This window comes from Heptranchias perlo, chromosome 11 (assembly GCF_035084215.1).
Source record: "Heptranchias perlo isolate sHepPer1 chromosome 11, sHepPer1.hap1, whole genome shotgun sequence".
Lineage (NCBI taxonomy): Eukaryota > Metazoa > Chordata > Chondrichthyes > Hexanchiformes > Hexanchidae > Heptranchias > Heptranchias perlo.
Window position 1 is genome coordinate 28,778,725 of NC_090335.1, and position 25,451 is coordinate 28,804,175.

Consider the following 25,451-nt stretch of genomic DNA (forward strand, 5'->3'; position numbering starts at 1 on the left):
AAGCTGTAGTCTGGGTTTCAACTCCAGGCAAGAGTTTGCAGGCGGCACACCGCCCAGCCCCCCGCAGCACGAAGTCCGTAACATTTTAACTCTGGGGCCTCGTTTCTATGTCTTAAGTCAGTCCCCCACCCAAATCCCAGGGAAATGGTTCCTGGCATAGGGTAAGTGGTGGAAGGTGCGGGATGGGGAAAGAGGGGGCCCAGAGGCGATCACGGTCAGGGGAGGTGGGGGGGGGGGGGAAAAAAAAGCCCGGGTCAGAGGAGGCCCCAGATTTCCTTGTGGGGCCCGGAGGAGCACTCTTGCTCCTCCAGACCCAAAAGGAAACCAACAAAAAAATAGTAAGTTTTCTGGGCCTCTTCTGGCCCTGCTCCTGCTTGTCGCCAGGTTTCACTGGCGCACCCGGCACTGAGCGGACGGTAAAATTGCATTATAGGACCCTGACATTTAAATATTAATGAGGCCCCCGCCTGCCTGTGGAATGCAGCCCTAACACTGCCGAAAACCAGGCCATTAAAATGGCAGTGCGCAGGAGCGCAGAGGGAACGGAGAGGGAACTGCATGACTATCATTTTGACCACCTACCCGCCCCATTGTCACTGGAGTGTAGCGATAAAATCAGCCCTTGTATATAATGGGGCATCCAGTTCAGGTCAGTAGATCACAGGATCTTTTTGCTGTCTGTTTTGCCAGGAGTGTTTCCAGCTTCTTTCGCACTTATTTGATCTTATCACCTTCAGTCAGCTTTCTGTGCTTGTCATGGGTTCGATTACTGCTATTTTCTTTTGGATGGAAGAGCACTTGAAGAAAGAGGAACAGCTGCGCCTTTCAGAAGACAGCAGGTGACACGGACCGCTCATAGGAAGCCATACCCAGCACACAGGGTTTATAGGCCAAGAGTCACTTCCTTGGATCTATCTGACGAGCAGTGCCTCAGAAGGCTGTGCTTCACCAAGCAGGCTGTCGCAGACTGCTACAGCCTTCTGCAACATGGCCTGCTGCCTGCTGGACCAGGGGAGCGTGCTTAGCCAATGGATGTTAAAGTCAGCCTTTCTTCCCCACTGGTTGCTTTCATTCTGCTACAGGGGACATCAGCTACATCTCCCAGTCTTAAGTACATAGCTGCATTAAGCAGGTCACCAACGCTCTGTTCGCCAGGGCTCAACAGTATATAACCTTCCTCACTGACCTCAACAGTCAACAGGACAGAGCGCGGGTATTTGCCGCAGTGGCAAATCCAGTGTTGTTGCTATGTTTAAGTGGCTGCAACAGTAAGAAGTTCCAGGGCAGCCATTCTGAATACTTTGAAGCAGCACAAGATATCAGAGGCTGGTTCATCGGGCCACAAAGCCTCAAAATTCACAACATTTGCAATGGAGATTTTATTGATGAAATAAGGAAAATGAAAGCCTGGATCTTTAGGACTGAGGGAAGGAAATCCAAAGTCCACAATACAAGGGACCAGTACAACTCTCTCAACTTGTATTATCCTTTCCTGGTGATGAGCCATGTCCATTGGGAAAGAGATAAACTAGGTTGCTCTCCGAAACAGGGCATACGTTACCTATTTTAACTAGTGGTAGGCTGCCAATTGACTAATGCGACATAATTTCTACTTGATAGAACCAGAGTACCTGACGCTGATTGATTGTGATTGTGATTATGATTGACGGTCACTGGTAGTGCTGTAGTTCGGTTTGATGTAGGCGCCAGGTCTTCAGCTAGCATAACTCTATTATGGTCTCCCATGGGAAGTACAATCTTCTGAAGCAATGGCATCTTGACAAATTCAGATAGGCCCTGGGTTGGCATACATGGTGAACTCGGTATCTGTGGGATAATGCCAAATGGCACCTATGCTGCCGTACCAATGTCACATCCCTTACTGCTTCCTGGCAAACTTCATCATCCCCTCCTCAAAGCAGAGGTAAAGATGAATGCCTAAGGAAAAGGGTCTAAGCTGGGGGTGGGGCAATGGCTGCAGGGATCCAAAAACGCCAAAATTAAAGTTTCAACTTCTTCAGCAAGGATCCAATCGTTCCCTAAATTAAGCTTCAGAAAGTTTCATGTCTATAGGATTTCACAGTTAATGGTTCTATTCAGCAAAGTAAAACTTCAAAATGGCCACCACCTTCCGATTTGCCAGTATCTCTAGCAACCTGCAACAAAACTTTTATAGAGGCATTGTTTTGTGGGAGTGGTGACTGGCATTGAAGGGAAGTTGTGTTGGATGTTGCACACTTGTTTCACCATTTTCAGGCTGAGCGTAGGTTTTAGGCAGGTACTGTGGGGGACGAAGAATAAGGATGGAGGAAAATTGTAAAACCCTTCAGGATCAGCAGAGATTTGGTGTTAAGCTTCTCCATCGCATTTTCCTGTTTTACACCTAAATTACATCCAAATATTGGTGATAAGACAGAGGACAATCCAGTCCAGAATCTAGTCTAGCATGTTACTAGTAGATAATTGTTAGCTTTTTGAAGAATGCAGTATATTAGAATAAAGCTGAAGTGAGTGTAGAGTAAGCATTTATTTCACAATGCTGATACTAAAATATTTATAACTGAAAATACCACCATCAAATAGCAAACAGAAAAGCACAATTTATTGTGTGTAGCATATAACTCCATTTCATAGTTAAGAATTCAAGCATTGGCTTTTCTAAAAAAAATTAAATCAATTGAAATTAAACTGTACCTTTTAATGATACCCAATAATATTTCCATTTTCTTCGTGTGGCCAATTCCACTTTTTTATTTTTCTTGTGGACTAAAAAGTTCTTCACAGCAAGTGAGCCTGCTTTTCGCACAGTGCCTTGTTCTGTAGTTTGAATATCTGACTGTCCTGGGGAGCTGAGGGTACCACTGCTTTGTTCATCACTCAGGGCTGACTCTGCTTCCTCTGGATTCTCTGTGTTGACGACATTTGACTCCAAAGTACATCTAAAGTTCTCATATACCCCCTGGCGAAGTGCATCTCCTGCTGAGCCAATCTCACTACCAATTAACCCACGATTAAACGTGGGTGGATAGCATGTCGAAATGGTAAAATTGGAATAGCGAGAAAGATGGTCATTATCTGTTGTTGCACCATCAATACCACTATCTGCACATTCACTTCCATCTCCTGTAGTAACATCCTACATAAAAACATGTACAAAAAGATACTACAGTTGGTCAGTTGATTTCTCAGTTAAAACAGTACAGTTAAAAGAGGAAAAATACAAAACAAAATAACTGTGGACGTCCAATCTAAATACAAATCTAATACACATAAATTTGTAGCAATTACAGGTTCAATAACATTCATTTTATCCTCCACTCTTTTTAGAAAGTTTGCGAATTCAGCAGAGCCTATTCTCAAGCTTATCGTGACAGACCTCTATTCTTTCTTGAGTACATTGATTTGTGATAGCCATCCCTCCTCAATTATGAAGTCATTTACTTTAATTGTTCCCCATTTATCTCCCCAGGTCACGCACCTGGGAAACAAGAGTAGGCAGGTAATTTGCTACTAGGCGCCTACCGCGGCCACTACCATCTTCTAGGAAATGCACCAGAAAAGTCTGGAGACATCTTCTTGTCCCCTCCTTGCATAAAGAGCCTGGTTTTTATTCACAATGCTAACTGGACAATCAACTAAGTGGGTAGAAATCAAGCCCATATTTCCCATACTCCTTCAATATTTAAACAATTCTATTTCCCCAAGAAACATTCTTAATTTGGACAATTGAAATATTAAGAAAATGGTCAATGATGACAGGGGCTGGGAATCTGCTATGATCTGTAGTGACATGATTTCTTTTGATGATTTTGTCCCCTCCTTACCTGAATATAATTCACCCAAGTCACTGTTCATCATGTGTGACCCTAGTCAGCAAATATCATGGCCTCTTAGTTGCTTTGCAATCTCATTTTCAGCCACCTGTCTGCACAGGTGCACTTTCCAGCAGAAGTCATTGGAAAGTAATTAAGAGTGAAAACTCCTGCTGAATTTTCCCTTCCATAGCCAATATAACCAATTCCTACAGACCAGGAGTGGAACCTGAGACTTTCTGGTTCGGGTGGCTTATTGCTACACTAGGCCATTGTGGTTGCTGTTGTAGTAATATTAACATGTTCAGACTCCTCCTCTACCAATTTCCATAAATACTACATGGTATACAATAATTTTTTTGTGTGGAGTATGATAAAGAAATGAAGTGCTGTAACACACATCATCTTATAATACCCTTAGTTTTACACCAAATGTACAGACATAAAAAAATGCAATATCCACAATCCAACAATTTCCAAGGTTCTATCATTAAAAAGTATGATGTACTCTCAGGCTTATCTTGAATTATTACTTTGAATAACTATCTCATGATACTAATAAACAAATGATTTAATGACTCCTTCGTTGCTGTAAATACCACCTACCATTATAGTTAAGTTTCCAAAATCAGGATGTTACCACTGGGTTTATCAAACCCTCAGTTTCCTACTGCAGATAAGAATTCACGTTGCAATCACTTCCCGCTCTCAGTAATAAGCAGTATGCAACCATGCAAAAGGATTGTGAACATTCTAATTTCGATTGGCTTCTTATGCAACTTCGCTAGGGAAACACTAAATGAATGCACTATTACTGGGACACAGGACAAAAACCAAACTTTTAAAACAACAAATGCAAGGAACTATGGGTAGACCCCATATACAATGAGGATACTGCAGATGAAGCTGAATGTTTATTCCACAAGTCAATGAAACTGCACAACTCACAAGCAATGATAAGTTATGCAGTATACTAATTACACAATGCATTCAAATTTTAAATAATTACATTTGTGTGACTCCATCCCATCTGTTAGCTCAGTAGCTAAATGTGATTGTGATATTTAAGTATGCAGATCACAAAGGTCCCACATCCAATACTCTGCTCTGCTCTGAGTTAACCTGGTAGCTCTGGGGCATTTCAACTGACCTCAGGGCCTCAAGCTATTTGGGGGGGGGGCGGAGTAAAAAGGTCACAAAGGCTCCACCATGATTGCTATCAAACAATCCCTGTTGGAAGTGCATCTAACTAAATGCCAGGTGATGGAAGGATCAAGCTCAGTTGTGGTGGCCTCTATAGCCAAATGACATTCACTGACCATGAATATAAATGAAGCATTTGGGTGATATAAAAGAGGGTTGCTGCCATCCATGGAATTATACTGTAGCTCGAGTCATCATCGCCAGGAGAGAAAGTGGAAAGAGGAAAAATATCAGACAGAATGATCCAAATGTTGGTTACATTATCCAGGGAGAGGGTGGGAAGGAATGCACCCAGCATGGGGATATGAGACAAAAAAATATTTTTAACAAATATTTTTGATTGTAAAGATTTTAAACTGTATTTTAAATTTTAAAATAATAAATGCAAGGAACTATGGGTAGACCCCATATACAAGGAGGATACTGCAGGTGAAGCTGAATGTTTATTCCACAAGTGAATGAAACTGCACAAATCATAAGCAATGATAAGTTATGCAGGTTACTGTATACAAGATGACTGCTGGGTTAGACAGTGATGTGGAGAACTGAGAATGGTTCAGGGTTACACGCAGACAGTGGCTGCAGTGATCTCTTGCCGTTCTGTCCTTGAGTTAGGTGTGCAGTTCTCTTGATATTACTGGTTATATTTCAGCATGAGGGGTGATGCCTGCATAGGATATACCTCAAAGTTTTTGAAACAAAATTTAAAACTAACTTTCAGCTGGTGTAGTTTTGTGCTGCTTGGAAACGTTATTCAATTTTGTGGATTAATAGATTTTACAAATACAATTAATTTCAAATAATCTTTCCCCCTGCAATGATGAACATTGTGACACAGTGTGCCAGTGATCTACCCAAGTATATTGCCCATAAGAAGCCTGTTATTATACAGATGTGAATTACCGAACAGAATACAAAGAATATTCTAGAATAACCCCCATTGAGTATGTGTATCAATGTAGTTGTGGTTACGTAAACAGATGTCTTTACTGCATGTTAACTATTTTAACTTGGGCTATTCAGCCTCAAAAAGGAGAGACCAAAAAAGGATCTAAGTTACATGTGATAGTAAATGGTATCGAAAAAGTAAATCAGGAACATAATTAAACTATGACATTAGGACAAGGGGACATTGGATTAAACTAGTGCAATTTTCTTCACACAAAGAACAAATGGGTAATATATAGCAGCACCCAGGACGCTGGAAGCGGCAAGGTTTCCTCAACTTGGGTGATGATTGTTTAAGATCCATGTGGATTACAGAATTCTTTTTCTTGATCTGTTGTTTAGCAACAATGAAGTGTGTTTTTTGTACTGCTGATAGGTGCTTTCAGTGAGCAACCGCCATATTTACAGCTCACTAGCAGAGCGCACACAGCCTTTTGATTTTCATTCATTTTTAAACTGTCACTGGTATACTGGAAAGTTATGATTAGATCATCTCTTGTATATGAAATAAGCTTCATATTATATACACATAACAGCATCCAAGTACTACATATTGAGCAGAGTCACATGTATTCTATAAACCCATTTCAGGCTGTAGGCGCCCATCAGCATGGTACTATAACAAATTAGCCAAAGGTAATGCTTTGCAGCTTGCAAAAATATACAGATGACTGTTCCTACACGTTGTTAAAATGTTAATTGAATTTGGTTGCCTTAAAAAAAGGTCTATTTGAGAAATGTTCTGGCCACAGCTACATAAAAGACAAAAATAGAATGACATCCCCTCATTTTCAGAACATTGTTGATTGTTTTACACATGCTGATCCAAAACTCACAATCCTACAAGTGTCTACAATTAACCTCTACTACTTATTATACTATTTAACTATTGAATAAAAGCTTACATTACTTTTAACCTATTTAAAAATGAATTACCTGTGTTGTTTTGGACCTCCTGACATGCATGGTTCTGTTCTGATCATTAATGTGGCTTAATCGTCCTTTGGAGGCTCCTTCAGAAAGGCAATGGGACTTCCTGCAGGGGAGTGTAGAGGCAGCATATGAAGGTACACTTGCATCTCCTCCAGCAGACCATGTCACAGCAGTTGTATTTTCTGACTGCACTGTACCATGTGACTGAGTCCTCAAATTCCGGCAGTACGTCATAAATCTATTTCTCCGTGTTCTGCTCGTGCTTGCACCAGTTAGTTTCTGACCATATAGTTCACTTAGAGAGTTGGCACGTTGACTTCCGCTCAATTGTTCCAAATCCATGGAATTACTGTTTATTAACCTACTTTCCTCATATTCCTTGTCATCGGTATTATCTAACAGATCTTCTGTGCTGGTTAACCGATCCTGACTAAGATCGGATAACGAGAATTCCATGCTATCTTGTCGCCACATATCGGCGGATTTGGATCGTTTCTTTCTGATATTTGTGCTTTCTGAAACAGTTGTTCCATTTCCAGTAACTGGATGCAGATCTTCAACTTCTGCTTGGGAAGCTGAGTCCAACCTTATTTCATCAAAATTCTGTATACCCTGGACAATATGCTTGTCCAAACAAATATCGAGTTCATCCCTGGAATGTACTGTCTGCACAGTGCTCCTCCGTCTGGCACTGGAAACTGAAGAACCTGTATGGTAAGACACAGGTCTTACACTTTTACCCATTCTACCTACCCAAGAGGGATTAGTAAAGTCTTCTGCCACAGCAATATTAAGGTTTCCCGGATTACCTGTGTCCAGGCCATCTCTTGCCAGTGATTGTGGGATGCTGGGAGTGCTGCTAGATTTAGTGCTGGTTTCAGAATTTCTGTGCGTAATCCTGACTGCAGAGGCAGGCCTGGCTCTTCGTGACGTTTTAGTTGGAATACGAAGTGATCGAGACATATGTTTGCGTGCCAGACCTACACGCTCATCTCCAGAAAATGCTCGTTCACTATCATTCTGGCTCTCTGAATTTCCCATGTTTTGGCACGTCTAAGGAAACAACAACAATAGGTCTTCAGAATTTAAGATTAATTTTTGTTGTAGAACTATAATGAGAAATGAAAAATAAAATAATATTGGATACAAACTTCCCGAGATCATAACAAAGACAAAGTAACAAATGACTTTAACTTGGATCAAGGATGAGATGATTTTCAAAAGTCACTTAGAAATTATGTAAAGTTACAGAAAATCAAAAAAAACTAATGTAAAAATTGAATTGTTTACTGAATTGAAAGTCATAGAATGTGCTCAGAGCAAATATAACTGGGTTAAAATTGACTCCCTTCTATCATAGACTCTTAAAAAAGGAGTTGGCTAAAAGGCCAAGCATCAGTAGGAGCACTGAAAACTGCTACTGTTGTGAAATTCTGTGCAACGTCTCTTTCTCTCCCCCAGGACTAACAACTGTATTGTACCATGCACAAGGCAACATAATTTTCTGTGAAGAGAACACCAGTCAAGTTTAACAGCGTAAATCACCCAAATGTTTATACGTTCAGTACCTTCTGTGGCACTCTCAACAAAGCCAAACTCGTCCTTCTTCTTTGTAATTAAACTCAACATAGAACCAGCCCCCATTATGAGAAAATCAGTGAGTAAAAGAATAATTCTGAGTGGTGGCAACACTTAGGAGCACCCTGAATTGTCATTACGGCACTGTGGCGTATTCAAATCAGTTTCCCTATAAATGTTGGAGTTAGTTCACCACTGGAGGATCGGGATGCACAACAATCTAACTTAAGGTGTTCGTCGCCAATATCACTGTTGCAGGAAATTCCGGGCCATTAACTTCACATCTCCACACAGATGCTGCCCGACTTGGTGAGTGTTTCCACCATTTTCTGTTTTTGCTTCAGATTTCCAGCATGTACATATTTTGCTTTTGTTTCAATAAAAGTAACCACTTTGCCAAAAATAGTTACCTCAGTACTAAGTGCTTATAGCGATTCAAAACATACGATGGATGGCTTTTTGCATGCCCATTAACAAAAGGAACCCTGTGTCCAACTGAAGATCACTTGTTTGGTTTGGTGTTCAAGACACTTGCTTAAAAAAAAATCAGATTTTAAGCACTTGAAGTTGTAAGTTACTGTTCAAAAACAGATAGTGATATATATAATTTTTCCACTGCTAACAGTACAAGAAACTTAAGTAGCTCAAAGAGGAAATTTTACCACATAAAAAAAATTAAATAGATTGATCAGAATGAATCAGCAAAGACAATTGTGCTCATTGTCAGAATAAGTCATTTTTTTCTCTGTTAAAATACAGTTAGATAATGGTTACTTCCACTAAGCTTTGATATTTATATTGATAATTCAGTGTAGTTATTACTTGAAAATACATATGTATTAAATACACTTTGTAGTGTGTTATCCATTGTGAATTTGCAATGTTTTGAGGTAATTTCAGAGTACGATTACACTCTCCGTAACAAGACTGATTGTTGCCAAATTACTGATTAAAACACAAATAGGCAAACCATTTCTGTGACTTCTTTTTACAAATTTTCAGCTTTTGAATTTGCAGTTTTGTGCACAATGTCTCAAAATGCCTTTTGAGACATTGTGCACAACGCATCTCAATTCTTATCAACACTGCTAACTTCAAAACGTGGAACTACAAATAAAGACAAATATTAAAGGCTAAGATTGAAGAACCATACCTTGCAGATTGATGATGAAATCAAACAACACTTCACCTGTAGTATTCAGGTGGAATGCACGGCAGATGATGTCATCATAGCAGTTACCAGCACTGCTGTATCTTTCAGCACTTAGTACTCCAGGTCTCCTTTAGAATTTGACTTCAGTTAGTGAATTACAACAAGGGGCCTACAAATGAGTAATTTAAAAAAAATTGAAGACACAGTCACAATGTGTTTTTGAAAAAAATTGAATGTACAGTAGAAAATCTACCCATAAAGGAGGTTAAGCTGTAAAACATCAATTAAACCAACATTTCCTGTCGGGATGGCTACAGAACTTATTTTTGCATAAATAAAGATAAATACCTACTTTGCAAGGTTATCTTTCCTAAAAAGAGATCTATTCTCTACAGCTGTCAGCTGTGGCTCAGTGGCAGCATTCTCACCTCTAAGTCAGAGGGTTGTGGGTTCAAATTCCACTCCAGGGACTTGTGCTCAAAATCTAGGTGGATATTCCAGTGCAATACTGAGGGAGTGCAAAAGATCCATGGCACTATTTTGAAGAAGAGCAGGGGAGTTCTATTTATCCCTTAATCAACGCCTAAAAACAGATTACCTGGTCATTATCATACTGCTGTATGTGGGATCTTGCTGTGAGGAATTTGGCTGCCACGTTTCCTACATTACAACAGCAACTACACTTCAAAAGTACTTCCTTGGCTGTAAAGCGCTTTGGGACGTCCTGAGGTCATGAAAGGTGCTACATAAATGCAAGTCTTTTTTCTTTTTGCTACAGAAGCTAAGTCTAGCTTAATTGAATCTGTGGACACCACGTAATTTAGCATACATAAAAAATCATGTCATTTATGGCCGTTTTGCACTTGGTCTCCTACCTCCATCACCTATAAAGCCACAGGACCTATGCTGCAATGCTAGTTTGTTTTGACTTGAAGCTACAGACAAACCTAGAAGGTAGCCATAATCACCAAAAGAAAACTGATCCTGACTGAGGGCATAGTTGGATAGATCACGGTGTGTAGAGTATGTCTGCCATTCAAGGAATGAAGATGGCTCTACAAGATAGAAAATTTTTCTATTTCATTCAGTATCTTCCATACCCCATACGAGTCTTGAAAAGTAGATTTATCTGAAGGAAGGAATGGCATATTCTAACCCCCAAGTGGCTTCTGATGCAGAAGGTGCAGAATTATTCAGCAGCACATTCACAGACTGCGGTCCATGAACAGCCAATGTCGAAGACAGTTTACTAAGGCTCAGCAGTTTTGACTATATGCTATATTAAGACAGCATTCTGTACCAAGCTGTGCCATGGTGTCATCAGTACACTCATTTAGGCGTGGCTCTGACCTTCTTGCTTGACACTTCCCATCTGGGCGAGGCCCTGGACTTCTAGTCCTGCACTATGTGTCTTCATGGGAAGGGTCAGGCCTGCCCTGCATTTAGTTTTCATGAAATTCAGCTCCAACTAGTGCCAGCAAGACTTCAGTGAATCCCAGCTGAGACTAGTCATATATATTTGGAACTAGAACTAATGATCTTTCTTTTACCTTTATCATTCCAATTTATCAATTTTGTACAATGTTTAAATCCTTTGACAGAAGCTGCTACAAGCATTCCATATCAATATGCAGGGCACTTGGTACTTTAGATGGGGGCAGAATAATATACTTGCATGGGTCAACTGGCATACCGAGCAAGAAAATAGTGGGGTGAAGGGAAAAGAAACCGCATTCACTGTACCTAATGTTTAAATTCAACTGAGCGCCTCAATACCCTCCCCTTCTTTCTTTTTATTGTACTCTGGTTTTTTTCTCTGCCTGTTGTTGTTTTATTGTTCTCCATTTATTCTCTTTATGCAGCCTTAGAAGGTATTTGATCTGGCCCAGTGGTGCTGAGTGCTGAGGCTGTAGTCAGCCTCTGCAGTATTTATGAGTGATCTAATTCATAGGAAATTTACCTGAAAATCATGGTGCAGTTATAGGTAAAACTGGAAAAATCTCAGGATTTGATTAGGACAGGTAAGTTGCTTTTATTTGGCAAATGAAAACTTGCATAAAATATTACACTCACTACATCCAAAAGAAGAAGCCAGCGCTAATTCTTGGCAAGATCAGCTGGCACAACAACTGACCCATAAAGCTGATCCACCATCTCAGAGCTTCCCTTTGCACCTGCCCACGACTCCAGACACAGAGTTGCGACGTTTTAAAAGGCCATTCTCTTTTGTATAAGATGTTTTGTTTTGACTTTGTTTAGACTGAGTGGATTACCACATTTCTCCTTCCAACTATACAGGTGAATTCTAACAGCAGTACACGCTCATCTACGGTGATCCAGCTGGCAGCCTCCATAGTGCTGATCACAGTGGAGCTGCCGACTTGATTGCTGCAATCCAAAAAGAATCAAAACGTACAAAGGAGAATAGTCTTCTAAAACTGTCCCATCTGGTTCTGTGATGGATCTGGCAGCTGGAGGTGCAAACAGGTGTGAGGTGGAGCAGTGATGGATGAGCTATGCAGCCCTAATTCATCACGTTGGGAAGAGAACAAAAGTGAGAGATGCTTAAGAGGACTAAGGTAAACTGATAAGGGGCCAGAAAGATGGATAAAATGCTGGGGTTTAAGAACTAGTCAGCGAGGTCAGAGTGGGAGTGGGACGAGGAATTAAAATGGCAAGCGACCGGCAGCTCAGGGTCACGCTTGCGGACTGAGCGGAGGTGTTCAGCAAAGCGATCACAAACGCAGATTGGGTGATCGCTTTGCTGAACACCTCCACTCAGTCCGCAAGCGTGACCCTGATCTGCCACTCGCTTGCCATTTTAATTCCCCGTCCCACTCTCACTCTGACCTCTGTCGTCGGCATCTTACACTGTTCCAATGAAGCTCAATGGAAGCTTGAGGAACAGCACCTCATCTTTCGTTTAGGCACTTTACAACCTTCCGGACTTAACACTGATTTCCATAGCTTCAGGTCATAACCACTGCTCCCATTTTTTTTGTGGGACTGTAGCTGCTGATAATGGTTCCGCTGTTGTCATTTTGCAGCTCCTCTAGACCCATCTTTTGTTTCTTAACTTGTCCTATTACCACCCTCCTTGCCTTGCATCATCATCCCTTTTGTCATTTAATCACTCTTGCCCTCACAGACCTTCCCTTTTGTTCTTTCCTCACCTCCCCTCCCTCTCCCCCCCCACCTTTCCCTGGCTCTGTATTTGCTTAAAAACTGTTAACTCTAACATTTTCCAGTTCTGACGAACGGTCTTCGACCTGAAACGTTAACTGTTTCTTTCTCTACAGATGCTGCCTGAATTGCTGAGCTTTTCCAGCATTTTCTATTTTTATTATAGCAGATACTGAGATTACGAGGTCTCAATTCTCTGTGGCCAACCATTTCACTACGCAGTCCAAGGCAACACAAAAGAAAATATTTTTAATAACCCATCAAAGATAAACAAGACAGAAAAAATCCTCCTCTCAAATTAAGCTGCCATTGAAAAATGTCAAGTGCAGTTGTGATTTACTTTGAGTGGGGCCATGAGGAACTGGGTCAAACACAATTCACATAGGACCCTCACAGTCTGCAGAGAGATGTGAATTTTATCCAATTAATCTGGGCTGGTTTCAATGCCAGATCCCAGAGGCAAAAAAAAGTCTGATAATTCCTCTCAGACCTCTCAAAACTTCAGGTTTTTTTTTAATGGTTTCCAGGAATAATTCTTGTGAATGCACACTTGCTCCTAATATTTGCATTTGCAAGTAAGCACAGTGGATGCTGGAAATTGACAGCTTACAGATAACCCACAGAAGTCACAAACTCATTTTTATGTCGCTGTAATTTTTAATTGATTAATTGGTGTGGCTATGTATGTTCTAGGACCACTCCTTCCCATTTTATATGCTATCACAACATACCTTGCTCTTTTTTTTTAAAGTTACAATCCATTTGCCTTATTTTTTTTATAACTGGAGTCAAAAACAATTTTTTTTTGCTTCATGAAATAAAGTTTCCTCAACAACAAAAGGGTCTAGGAGAACTGGGAGGGTGGCTTCAGGGTCTGTGGGCAGTCAGGGAAGTAATTGAGGGTGCTGGAGGGGGAATAGGAGTGTGAAGCACTTGGAAGGATAGGTGCAGTAGAGGGGGCAAGGTTGTAGGGCATTAAAGTATGGGGGTAGGTGCACGGTCATTGGGTTGTGATGTGGCAGAATTAATGGGAGAGCAGAGACCAGCAGGGACTGGGGAGATAGGTACTGGAAATATGGGGGGTGGGGGGGGGGGGGTGGGGAGCGGAATTCAATGCTGCAAGCACTGAAGGGGGAAATGGGATCTGGAAGCATCAAGTGGATCTAGCAGTAGTGAGGGGGTGATAGAGCTGGAAGCAGTAAAATGGGATACAAACCCAGTTCCAGAAGTAGCCAGACAGTGGGAACAGAGGCACTGGCCAGGAGCACAACAGAGTTACCAGCTATGGTGAGACGTGGAAGCATCGGGTAGTAGGTAAGGCCACAACTTAAGTGAATGGGAAAATGGTTTTAGATGGAGAACATGGCAGAGGTAAGGAAGCACAAATAAAGTACAGCCTACTTATCACTTGGAAGGGGCCAGGAATGGATGCATCTAATTTTGTTGAAGAAAAATCCTAACAGCTCTGATGCAACATATTTTGTTATTTTAAGCCTGCCTTCGCTCACCACAACTATTCCTGGCAGTAAATAACAATAAAGATTATCAGATTCATCAATTCTCAAATATTTAAGGGGCTGCCAAATCAAACAAAACTCAGCCTCTTGTGCTCTTCGAGCTAATGATAATATACTGGTACGTTTGGGGGGGGGGGGGGGGGGGGGGAGGGGCTGCTCTTTCTCTTGTTTCTCTTCTCCCTCATTTGCGTATCTCTCCTCCCCTCTATTTCTGTCTTCCTCTCTCTTTCCTATGCCACTTCCGCCTCTCCTTTACTTCACTTATTTCTCTCTCTGTTTCATGCTCCTCTTCACTCCCTGCTTTTACCCCTTGTTCACTGTCACTCTCCTCTTTCACTTTTTGGCACTCAGAGTGGGCAGATGAAAAGGCAGGTTAAAAATCACTTGGGGAAGTCGGGCAGAAAGCACTTGCAATGCTCAAGCAGGCAATTAGGTCGGCCTCAAAGCTCTCAAGATAGGTAGCTGAACAGATAAGTCAAGAAGGACTGGAATGAACAGGCAATCTGAAGGCTGAGAATCACTTGAACTGGGCGGATAAGGTGGGCAGGTTGTCCGGAAAGCAACCGAGGTAGTTAAATCAATGAGCAGGCGGCCCAAGGACATGAAGTTTTCTGGGTAAATGGGCAAGTAAGCCAAGAAGCACTTGGGGCAGGCACAGCAGGGTGTTCTCAGGTTAAGTGAGTCAGCAAGCAGGCAGGCTGAGAAACACTTGCAGTGGACTGACAAACAGGTAGATCAAGAAGCACTTGAGGAGATTTGCTAAGAACCACTTGGCCAAGTGGGCAGGCAACTTTCTAAACCAGGAAGCACTCAGGACTGATGGGCAAGCAAGCAGGTGACCCAAGAATCTGTGCCGGAAAGCGAGCAGGCAGGCTGAGAAGCATTCAGGCTGACAACACTCTGGCCTGAGTATGCAGGAGAGTGAGGAGGCAGGAATTTATTGTATTTGTCTGCTCTATCATTGAGCCACAGCATTGAAATTACAGTTGGCAAGTGTAGTAGGGAAGTCAAACACAGCAACAGCACAGTGGAGAAGGACTCGGGGTTGGAAGGACTTGGAGCAGGCCAAGTCCAGAGGGTCAAGGTAGAACTCAGAAGGGAGCATGTGGAGCAAGTCCTCCATATTCAAATCCATGCAAGTATTCCAAATTTGGCCTCAGGACTCCTGACAGGGATTTACAAAATTTACCGAGAATTCAGTAAAAATAAGCATTTTATTTTGAATTGCTTAACTTTTTATGGGTTTCTTATGTCATGAATGTCACTTACAACAGTACACTTTCTGCCTGCTGAAAAAACAAAATGGCAGTTCAAACCAAGTTCACAAAATTACTCGAATGATTTGACTGATTAGTTTCTGCAACTTCCTAGTCTGGGAATGATACTTTTGAGAGAAAAAAAAGTGGGTGATTTGCTCTGTTCAGTTTTCTGTTGCTTCCTCGTTCCTCATAGATACTAACACGTCGCTTGTGATTCACTTACATTTAGTCAATTGTGTATAGGATTGGTAACTTAGTAAGTGCTTATTTCAACCAATCACTCATTTTTGTTATATGGATGGGTGTGACTTGAGGCATTATGAACTGAAATGACATTTTTAAGGCGCAACATCTTGGACACTACACTTTCAGGTTTGATGCTTTCGAAAGGTATGACATGACTAATGTGCACAAGACACATGACCTTTAATTATATAGATATATATGCATCACTACTGTTCACAGTGAAAATCATGCACATTGTGCAGCCCAAGAGGCAAACATCTCCTGAACAGAGCTCTTTCCCTTTAATAATACTTTATTGTACCTAAAATTATCTAAAGTCACTGAAAAGTAAATACACATTAATTATATCAACATTTCAAAAACAGTTACTTAATTCTAGTAACAAACATTCTTTAAATTGACTTTCATTCCTACTGTGCTATTATGACAAGGCAAGGGAGTACACAATAAATGGGAGGATACTGAGATGTGTAGAGGAACAAAGGGACCTTGGAATGCATGTCCATATATCCCTGAAGGTGTGTAAGGTGGTTAAAAAGGTATACGGGATACTTTCTTTTCTTAGCCGAAGCACAGAATATAAGAGCAGGGAGGTTATGCTAGAACTGTATTAAACATTGGTTAGGCCGCAGCTTGAGTACTGCGTACAGTTCTGGTCACCACATTACAGGAAAGATGCAATTGCACTAGAGAGGGTACAGAGGAGATTTACAAGGATGTTGCCAGGGCTGGAGAATTTTAGCTATGAGAAAAGATTGGATAGGCTGAAGTTTTCTTTGGAAAAAAGGAGACTGAGGGGTGATTTAATTGAGGTGTATAAAATTATGATGGGACCAGGTAGAGTGGAGAGGGAGGACCTATTTCCTTTAGTAGAGGGGTCAGTGACCAGGGGGCAAAGTTTTAAAGTAATTGGTAGAAGAATTAGATAGGAACTGAGGAGAAATTTTTTCACCTAGAGGGTGGTAGGGGTCTGGAACTCACTGCCTGAGAGGGTGGTAGAGGCAGAAACCCTCAACTCATTTAAAAAGTACTTGGATGTCCACCTGAAGTGCCGTAACCTACAGGGCTACGGACCAAGTGTTGGAAAGTGCGATTAAGCTGGATTGCTCTTTTTCAGCCGGCACGGGCCTGAAGGGCCGAATGGCCTCCTTCTGTGGCATAACTTTCTATGATTCTATGACACTCAAATCTATTATTAAAAAGTTAGGGGATTAAATGTATTAGTTACTCTATAATTTAGCCATAACTACTGTCTACTAAAGTTATAATTGTTTACAATAGTCTTTTCACATCTCTATTTTAGGTTATCACCCTTTAAATTTATAAAACAATTAAAATCATAATCTAGAAATGTATTAGCTATTTTTAAACCCCAGACAGTTGACAGATACATAGATTTGTTTCCTCAAATGGATGACCTTGGCCTTCTTCATTTGTATTTATGATTTTCCCATGTACTGTCCAAACTAACCAAAGTCCAATTATAGGAATTTATGCTATTTTATTAAATAAAAGTATAGGGCACGATTTTAAAACGAAAGTGCGGGTGCACTTAAAACCGGCGGGACGATATTTGAAGCAGCAATTGAACTATTTAACCTAGTTTAAAAATCCAAAAATGCAATTAGCTATGAAGTCAAGTGATTTCAATGCTGCCTCAACGTGTTTCCCGTGCTGTGTGAATCACGCCATGGGAAACGAGTCATGTTTCAGCCGGCAGCCATTTGGACATTTAAATCCCTGTTTTACAGATGGGGGATAAAAGGTCAGTTAATGCACCAGGGCACTCAGTTCTCTCAGACAAACTTTTGGCTAGGAGTTCTTTGTGTTTAGAGTGAAAATTCTTGGTTTCCACTCAGAATTGTTCTGTTTACACATATTTACCAACTTTTCGGCACCCTCAAACTCACACCATTAGGATTGGGTGGGGGGGGGGGGGGGCGCCATGGCTGCATTCACCACTACATCAGAGGACGAGGAACATCACCAACTTTGCCAGGCACTGCATGCACTTCCACCACTTGTCGCTCTACAACACAGTGCTGCGCCACAGGCTCCTGCACCAGAGCAGAGATGAGAACAACAGAAGGACCGATGTTGCAGGAGGCACTACCCTCGTCAGAGGGTCTACAGACTGAGGCTGAGCTTCCTGGACCTCTGAGAAGCAATGCATACGAAGGCGGAGAGTGAGTCGCCAGGTGGTCGCAGACATTTGCAGCCTCCTTCATGCTGAGCTGCTCCCAGCTGGGCCTGGTGGCATTTCATTACCTGTCACAGTTAAAGTCACCACTGCCCTCAAATTCTTTGCCTCGGGATCATTCCAGAGTGCCACCGGTGACATCGCCGGGTCTCTCAGTCGTCTGCACACAAGTGCATAAGACACGTCACCAACAGTTTGTTTCGCAGAGCCTCGCAATACATCAACTTCCCCATGGACAACCTCAGCCAGACGGAGAGGACATTGGGATTCCAGCCTGTGGCTGGCTTCCCACGGGTACAGGGTGCAATGGATTGCACGCATAAAGCAATCCGAGCACCTCCATATGAGCTAGGGCTGTTCATCAACAGAAAGGATTATCACTCCATCAACGCTCAGCTAGTTTGTGACCACCGCAAAAGATTTCTTCACGTTTGCGCCAGATTTCCTGACAGCTGCCACGATTCATTCATTCTGAGGGAATCCAACATCCCGGGCCTCTTTCACGCACCAAATAGCCTTAACGGCTGGCTCCTCAGGGGCAAGGGATACCCCCTGCACACGTGGCTGATGACACATCTGAGTAACCCCATCAGCGTCGATACGATGACAGCCGCATTGCCACCGGGTCTATAATTAAACATGCAATAGGACTGCTGAAGATGCGATTTTGGTGCTTTGATCGTTCTGGGGGAGCGCTTCAATACGCACCAGACAGAGTGGGTCGCATTATAGTAGTGTGTTGTGTCCTGCACAACATGGCACAACAGAGAGGGGTACCTTTTGATGAGGCCCCATGCCCTCATCCAGCATCCACATCTGCAATCAACATTGGGAGTAGCAGGAGCAGGGGGAGGAAGAGGAGCAGCTCACCTGGCTGCTCGTGAGGCCAGGGAGTCATTCGTATGAGAATGTGACTACATTCTCAGCCATACAATCAAAAGAAATCATGTAGAAGAGACTAAGTATGTCCCAGTGACACAAGTAGCTTTGAGGAACCTCTGACTTACAGGTTACACAACTGCATTGTTACATACTTGCTAGAAGGCCATGGTGAAATAGTTAGGGGCACAGGAAGATCCATCTAGTTCTCACCACACACGTGCACACACAAACACATATTATACATAATTTATGTCATAGAACTAGGTGTAAGAAAGTAGAAAGGACATCAGTCCATATAAATTTTTAAACTTCAATCACTTGGGATTTGAGCATATAATCAAGGCTGATGCATCAGTGCAGTGCTAAGGAAATGCTGCGTTGTCAGAAGTGCCATCTTGCATCATTGCTCTATGTGAGACTTTGCTATATGTAAAGTGGCTGCCCTGCTTAGCTACAAAGTAAAAGTAATTCATTGGTTATTAAGCACTTTGGGATGTTCTTAGGATGTGGAAAGGTATATAATTTCAAGTCTGTCTTTTTCTGAAGAAAAAAATGAGGCCACATTATTAAAGTTTGCATAGCACAACAGCAACTAACCTTAATGATCACTATATTGGATGGTCAGCAGAGTTTCAGATATATGTTTTCCTGACCGGCTCAGGAACAGGAAACTCCCAATATGCTGGCAATTAAGTGTCAGCTTGGCTCAGTTTGTAGCACTCACACCTCTAAGGCGGCTGTGGGTTCAAGCCCCACTCCAGAACTTCAGCATATATCTAGATCTACACACCAAGGGAGTACTGCATTGTCAGAGGGGTCACCTAATGAGACATTTTAATGTCTGCCTGAATGAGCAGAACAGGTAAACAGAGCCTTGGTTTAACATCCCAAAGGCAGAATTGATGAAGCAAAAGTTCTCATTGCACCCTGGCCAACATTCCTCCCTTAATCAACATCAACTAAAACAGAGTAACTGGTCATTCAACTCTACTGTTTGAGGGATCTTGTTTTGCATAAATTTCAGCACTTGCATTGAGCCATTGTTTTGCAAAAACATTGTTATATGTGAAGCGCTTTGTGATATTTCTGAATTACTTGATATGGTGCCATATGGATGCCAAGTCTTTCTTTACCATGAAGTGGTATAATATTAAATACTTTGTTTGAACTGTTGGCACAAAATCCAAGTATGCCCTTTCTCTATTTTCCCTTAGAGGTCCTGCTATAGTGGGAGATTACTTGCCACATCCCCACAGCAGAGATCAGGGACTTAGCAGAATGGGGAGAGCGCGTCCCTATACCAAAATGAATGTATTCCAGTTCCAACAATTGGACAAGTTTCGCATCTTTGATCTAGGGTTTTTTATTTTAAATACTTCACATCAAACTTCTGTCAGTTTAAGACAATTAATTAAATTTAAATAAAGGATATATTTTGAAAACCTCTGGTAAATTAAATCTACTCTACACGTAGGCTGACCTAATAGCTCACAGGCAACAAGTCAGAGCAACTTATGTTCAGCATCAAAACTGGAATATTGTTAGGAAAGAGAATACCCTACCAGAAACAATGGTGGAAGCAGAAAGCTTAACATCTTTTAAAAGGGAAGTGGATAAATATTTGGGAAAAAAACGTTTTAAAAGGTATGGGGAAAGGGCAGGGGAATGGGACTGAGTTGGAAGCTCCTTCAGAGAGCCATCAGAGTTGCGATTGGCAAAATGGCCTCCTTTTGTACAATAAAATTTTATGATTTCATAAAGCAAACACATTATGAAGACTTGTGGGGCACAAGACCAGTTAAAAAAATAATTTAGATTTAATAATGGATTTAATGATACACTGTATTTCTTTGTGGCTTGGCTTCAAGGCAAATGGGGGCACAGTGAATGTTAACTATGCTGTGTGTGGTATGGATCTGGAATGTTTTATGCTTTGATGATAGTCTTCAAATGAACTTTCACAAGGACAGTAATTGCAGTAAATTGAAACCTGTAAATTAGGGACACCTAAAGGAGTTGCATTAGGTGTCCTTTATTTGCAGGAATCCTTATATTCAAAATGGTTGTTGTATGTACAGTAAACCGGATGAGCCAAATATCCTGGATTGGCTGGATCTATTGCAGCGTTCCTTCTTTTTTTCACCTTCACCTGGGATCGTGCCTAATTTTGGAGCCCTGCCAGCAGGATGTGATTTCAGTTTATTTTCTGTTCGTTGGGTTTCCCAGTTCATTGCTATCCTGGGGTCCTTTTCCATTGAGGGAGGATTGTCCTGATCCTGGGATCTGCTACATTGGCAGCCTGCACAGAGCGAGGTGGCTGCTGTAGGGCCAGAGTGCCTGAGAGATCCCAGGCAAACTGGGGAGATTAATGTCCTGCAGACCCCTGTCTGGGCCCCCCTCCCTCCATGTGCTGCAGCTGCTAATGTTTGAAGTGCTGGGGAGTTGTTAGCAGCTCATCAATACCTGATGGAATGGGATGTGATGTTGCCCGGTGCTGTTCCCGGCATTTGTCGAATGGGGAGTTCTTTACCCAGCACCCTGGAGCGCCTGAGGTAAGGAGCGGACCTGTTCGGAGTCGGGGGCAGTACGTCGGAGCGCCGGATCAGCGATAAAGAGTTCAGGGCTTCAAGGAGCGAGGTAAGACAATCAAAAGTGACGTCAGCACAAGGGGAGCAGCTGATTGGCTGCTAGCTAGTGAGGGTTTCTTTTACCATTTTTTTTTAAGTCTTTAGTTTATTTCAGCTGCAGCTGCTGGAGGCACAAAGTCACAGCCAACAGGTAAGTGATTGGCTGGTGACTGGTAAGTAGTTTTTCTTTCCTTTTTTTTCCTTGACATTGTAGTTGTTGTTAAGCTAACTTAAGGGTTAAGTCATGGCAGGAGATCCCAGACCCGTGTCATGTTCCTCTTGTGGGATGTGGGAACTCAGGGATCCTTCCTGTGTCCCTGGTTCCTTCACCTGTGGGAAGTGTGTCCAGCTGCAGCTACTGTTTGACCGCTTGACGGCTCTGGAGCTGCGGATGGACTCACTTTGGAGCATCCGCGATGCTGAGGAAGTCGTGGATAGCACGTTCAGTGAGTTGGTCACACCACAGATAAAAATTACTGAGGGGGATAGTGAATGGGTGACCAACAGACAGAGGAAGAGTAGGAAGGCAGTGCAGGGGTCCCCTGCGGTCATCTCCCTCCAAAACAGGTATACCGTTTTGGATACTGTTGGGGGAGATGGCTCACCAGGGGAAGGTGACAGCGGCCAGGTTCATGGCACCGTGGCTGGCTCTGCTGCACAGGAGGGCAGGAAAAAGAGTGGCAGAGCTATAGTGATAGGGGACTCGATTGTAAGGGGAATAGACAGGCGTTTCTGCGGACGCAACCGAGACTCCAGGATGGTACGTTGCCTCCCTGGTGCAAGGGTCAGGGATGTCTCGGAGCGGCTGCAGGACATTCTGGAGGGGGAGGGTGAACAGCCAGTTGTCGTGGTGCATATAGGTACCAACGATATAGGTAAAAAACGGGATGAGGTCCTACAAGCTGAATTTAGGGAGTTAGGAGTTAAACTAAAAAGTAGGACCTCAAAAGGTAGTAATCTCAGGATTGCTACCAGTGCCACGGGCTAGTCAGAGTAGGAATGACAGGATAGCTAGGATGAATACGTGGCTTGAGAGATGGTGCAAGAGGGAGGGATTCAAATTCCTGGGCCATTGGAACCGGTTCTGGGGGAGGTGGGACCAGTACAAATTGGACAGTCTGCATCTGGGCAGGACTGGAATCAATGTCCTAGGGGGAGTGTTTGCTAGTGCTGTTGGGGAGGGTTTAAACTAATGTGGCAGGGGGATGGGAACCGATGCAGGAAGTCAGTGGGAAGTAAAGTGGTGACAGAAACAAAAGGCAGTAAGGGAGAGTGTACAAAACATGACCGGACAGATGGTCTGAGAAAGCAGGGCAAAGACCAAGGGAAGTCCAGATTAAACTGCATTTATTTCAATGCAAGAAGTCTGATGGGCAAGACAGATGAACTCAGGGCATGGATGGGCACATGGGACTGGGATGTTATCCATTACTGAAACATGGCTAAGGGAGGGGCAGGACTGGCAGCTCAATGTTCCAGGGTACAGATGCTATAGGAAAGATAGAGCAGGAGGCAAGAGAGGAGGGGGAGTTGCGTTCTTGATTCGGGAGAATATCACGGCAGTAGTGAGAGGGGATATATCCGAGGGTTCGCCCACTGAGTCTATATGGGTAGAACTGAAAAATAAGAAGGGAGAGATCACTTTGATAGGATTGTACTACAGAGCCCCAAATAGTCAATGGGAAATTGAGGAGCAAATATGTAAGGAGATTACAGACAGCTGCAAGAAAAATAGGGTGGTAATAGTAGGGGACTTCAACTTTCCCAACATTGACTGGGACAGCCATAGCATTAGGGGCTTGGACGGAGAGAAATTTGTTGAGTCTATTCAGGAGGAATTTCTCATTCAGTATGTGGATGGCCCGACTAGAGAGGGGGCAAAACTTGACCTCCTCTTGGGAAATAAGGAAGGGCAGGTGACAGAAGTGTTAGTGAGGGATCACTTTGGGACCAGTGATCATAATTCCATTAGTTTTAAGATAGCTATGGAGAAGGATAGGTCTGGCCCAAAAGTTAAAATTCTAAATTGGGGAAAGGCCAATTTTGATGGTATTAGACAGGAACTTTCAGAAGTTGATTGGGAGAGTCTGTTGGCAGGCAAAGGGACGTCTGGTAAGTGGGAGGCTTTCAAAAGTGTGTTAACCAGGGTTCAGGGTAAGCACATTCCTTATAAAGTGAAGGGCAAGGCTGGTAGAAGTAGGGAACCTTGGATGACTCGGGAGATTGAGGCCCTAGTCAAAAAGAAGGAGGCATATGACATGCATAGGCAGCTGGGATCAAGTGGATCCCTTGAAGAGTATAGAGATTGCCGGAGTAGAGTTAAGAGAGAAATCAGGAGGGCAAAAAGGGGACATGAGATTGCTTTGGCAGATAAGGCAAAGGTGAATCCAAAGAGCTTCTACAAATACATAAAGGGCAAAAGAGTAACTAGGGAGAGAGTAGGGCCTCTTAAGGATCAACAAGGTCATCTTGTGCAGAACCACAAGAGATGGGTGAGATCCTAAATGAATATTTCACATCGGTATTTACGGTTGAGAAAGGCATGGATGTTAGGGAACTTGGGGAAATAAATAGTGATGTCTTGAGGAGTGTACATATTGCAGAGAGGGAGGTGCTGGAAGTCTTAACGCGCATCAAGGTAGATAAAGCTCCGGGACCTGATGAAATGTATCCCAGGACGTTATGGGAGGTTAGGGAGGAAATTGCGGGTCCCCTTGCAGAGATATTTGAATCATCGACAGCAACAGGTGAGGTGCCTGAAGATTGGAGGGTAGCAAATGTTGTGCCTTTGTTTAAGAAGGGCGGCAGGGAAAAGCCTGGGAACTACAGACCGGTGAGCCTGACATCTGTGGTGGGTAAGTTGTTGGAGGGTATTCTGAGAGACAGGATCTACAGGCATTTGGAGAGGCAGGGACTGATTAGGAACAGTCAGCATGGTTTTGTGAGAGGAAAATCATGTCTCACGAATTTGATTGAGTTTTTTTGAAGGGGTAACCAAGAAGATAGATGAGGGCTGTGCAGTAGACGTGGTCTACATGGACTTTAGCAAAGCCTTTGACAAGGTACCGCATGGTAGGTTGTTACATAAAGTTAAATCTCACGGGATCCAAGGTGAGGTAGCCAATTGGATACAAAATTGGATTGACGACAGAAGACAGAGGGTGGTTGTAGAGGGTTGTTTTTCAAACTGGAGGCCTGTGACCAGCGGTGTGCCTCAGGGATCGGTGCTGGGTCCGCTGTTATTTGTTATTTATATTAATGATTTGGATGAGAATTTAGGAGGCATGGTTAGTAAGTTTGCAGATGACACCAAGATTGGTGGCATTGTGGACAGTGAAGAAGGTTATCTAGGATTGCAACGGGATCTTGATAAATTGGGCCAGTGGGCCGGTGAATGGCAGATGGAGTTTAATTTAGATAAATGTGAGGTGATGCATTTTGGTAGATCGAATCGGGCCAGGACCTACTCCGTTAATGGTAGGGCATTGGGGAGAGTTATAGAGCAAAGAGATCTAGGAGTACAGGTTCATAGCTCCTTGAAAATGGAGTCACAGGTGGATAGGGTGGTGGAGAAGGCATTCAGCATGCTTGGTTTCATTGGTCAGAACATTGAATACAGGAGTTGGGATGTCTTGTTGAAGTTGTACAAGACATTAGTAAGGCCACACTTGGAATACTGTGTACAGTTCTGGTCACCCTATTATAGAAAGGATATTATTAAACTAGAAAGAGTGCAGAAAAGATTTACTAGGATGCTACCGGGACTTGATGGTTTGACTTATAGGGAGAGGTTCGACAGACTGGGACTTTTTTCCCTGAAGAGTAGGAGGTTAAGGGGTGATCTTATAGAAGTCTATAAAATAATGAGGGGCATAGATAAGGTAGATCGTCAAAATCTTTTCCCAAAGGT

General features: G+C 42.7%; 1 protein-coding gene across 3 annotated transcripts in view; it reads right to left on the reverse strand.

Moving 5' to 3' along the window:
• The window catches only part of LOC137327206 (rho guanine nucleotide exchange factor TIAM1-like), a 281,965-nt gene that overhangs the window by 176,239 nt on the left and 80,275 nt on the right, over nucleotides 1–25,451 (reverse strand). Inside the window, exons 4-7 of one of the 3 annotated variants that reach the window (XM_067992770.1) lie at nucleotides 9,628–9,796; nucleotides 8,885–9,008; nucleotides 6,900–7,949; nucleotides 2,695–3,136 (exon numbers count right to left, since the gene is read on the reverse strand). In XM_067992770.1, coding sequence (XP_067848871.1) covers nucleotides 2,695–3,136; nucleotides 6,900–7,937 — 1,480 coding nt within the window. In that variant the 5' untranslated portion in view covers nucleotides 7,938–7,949; nucleotides 8,885–9,008; nucleotides 9,628–9,796. The remainder of the gene's footprint in view (nucleotides 1–2,694; nucleotides 3,137–6,899; nucleotides 7,950–8,884; nucleotides 9,009–9,627; nucleotides 9,797–25,451) is intronic. The other 2 variants (XM_067992771.1, XM_067992769.1) reach the window with 2 other exon arrangements.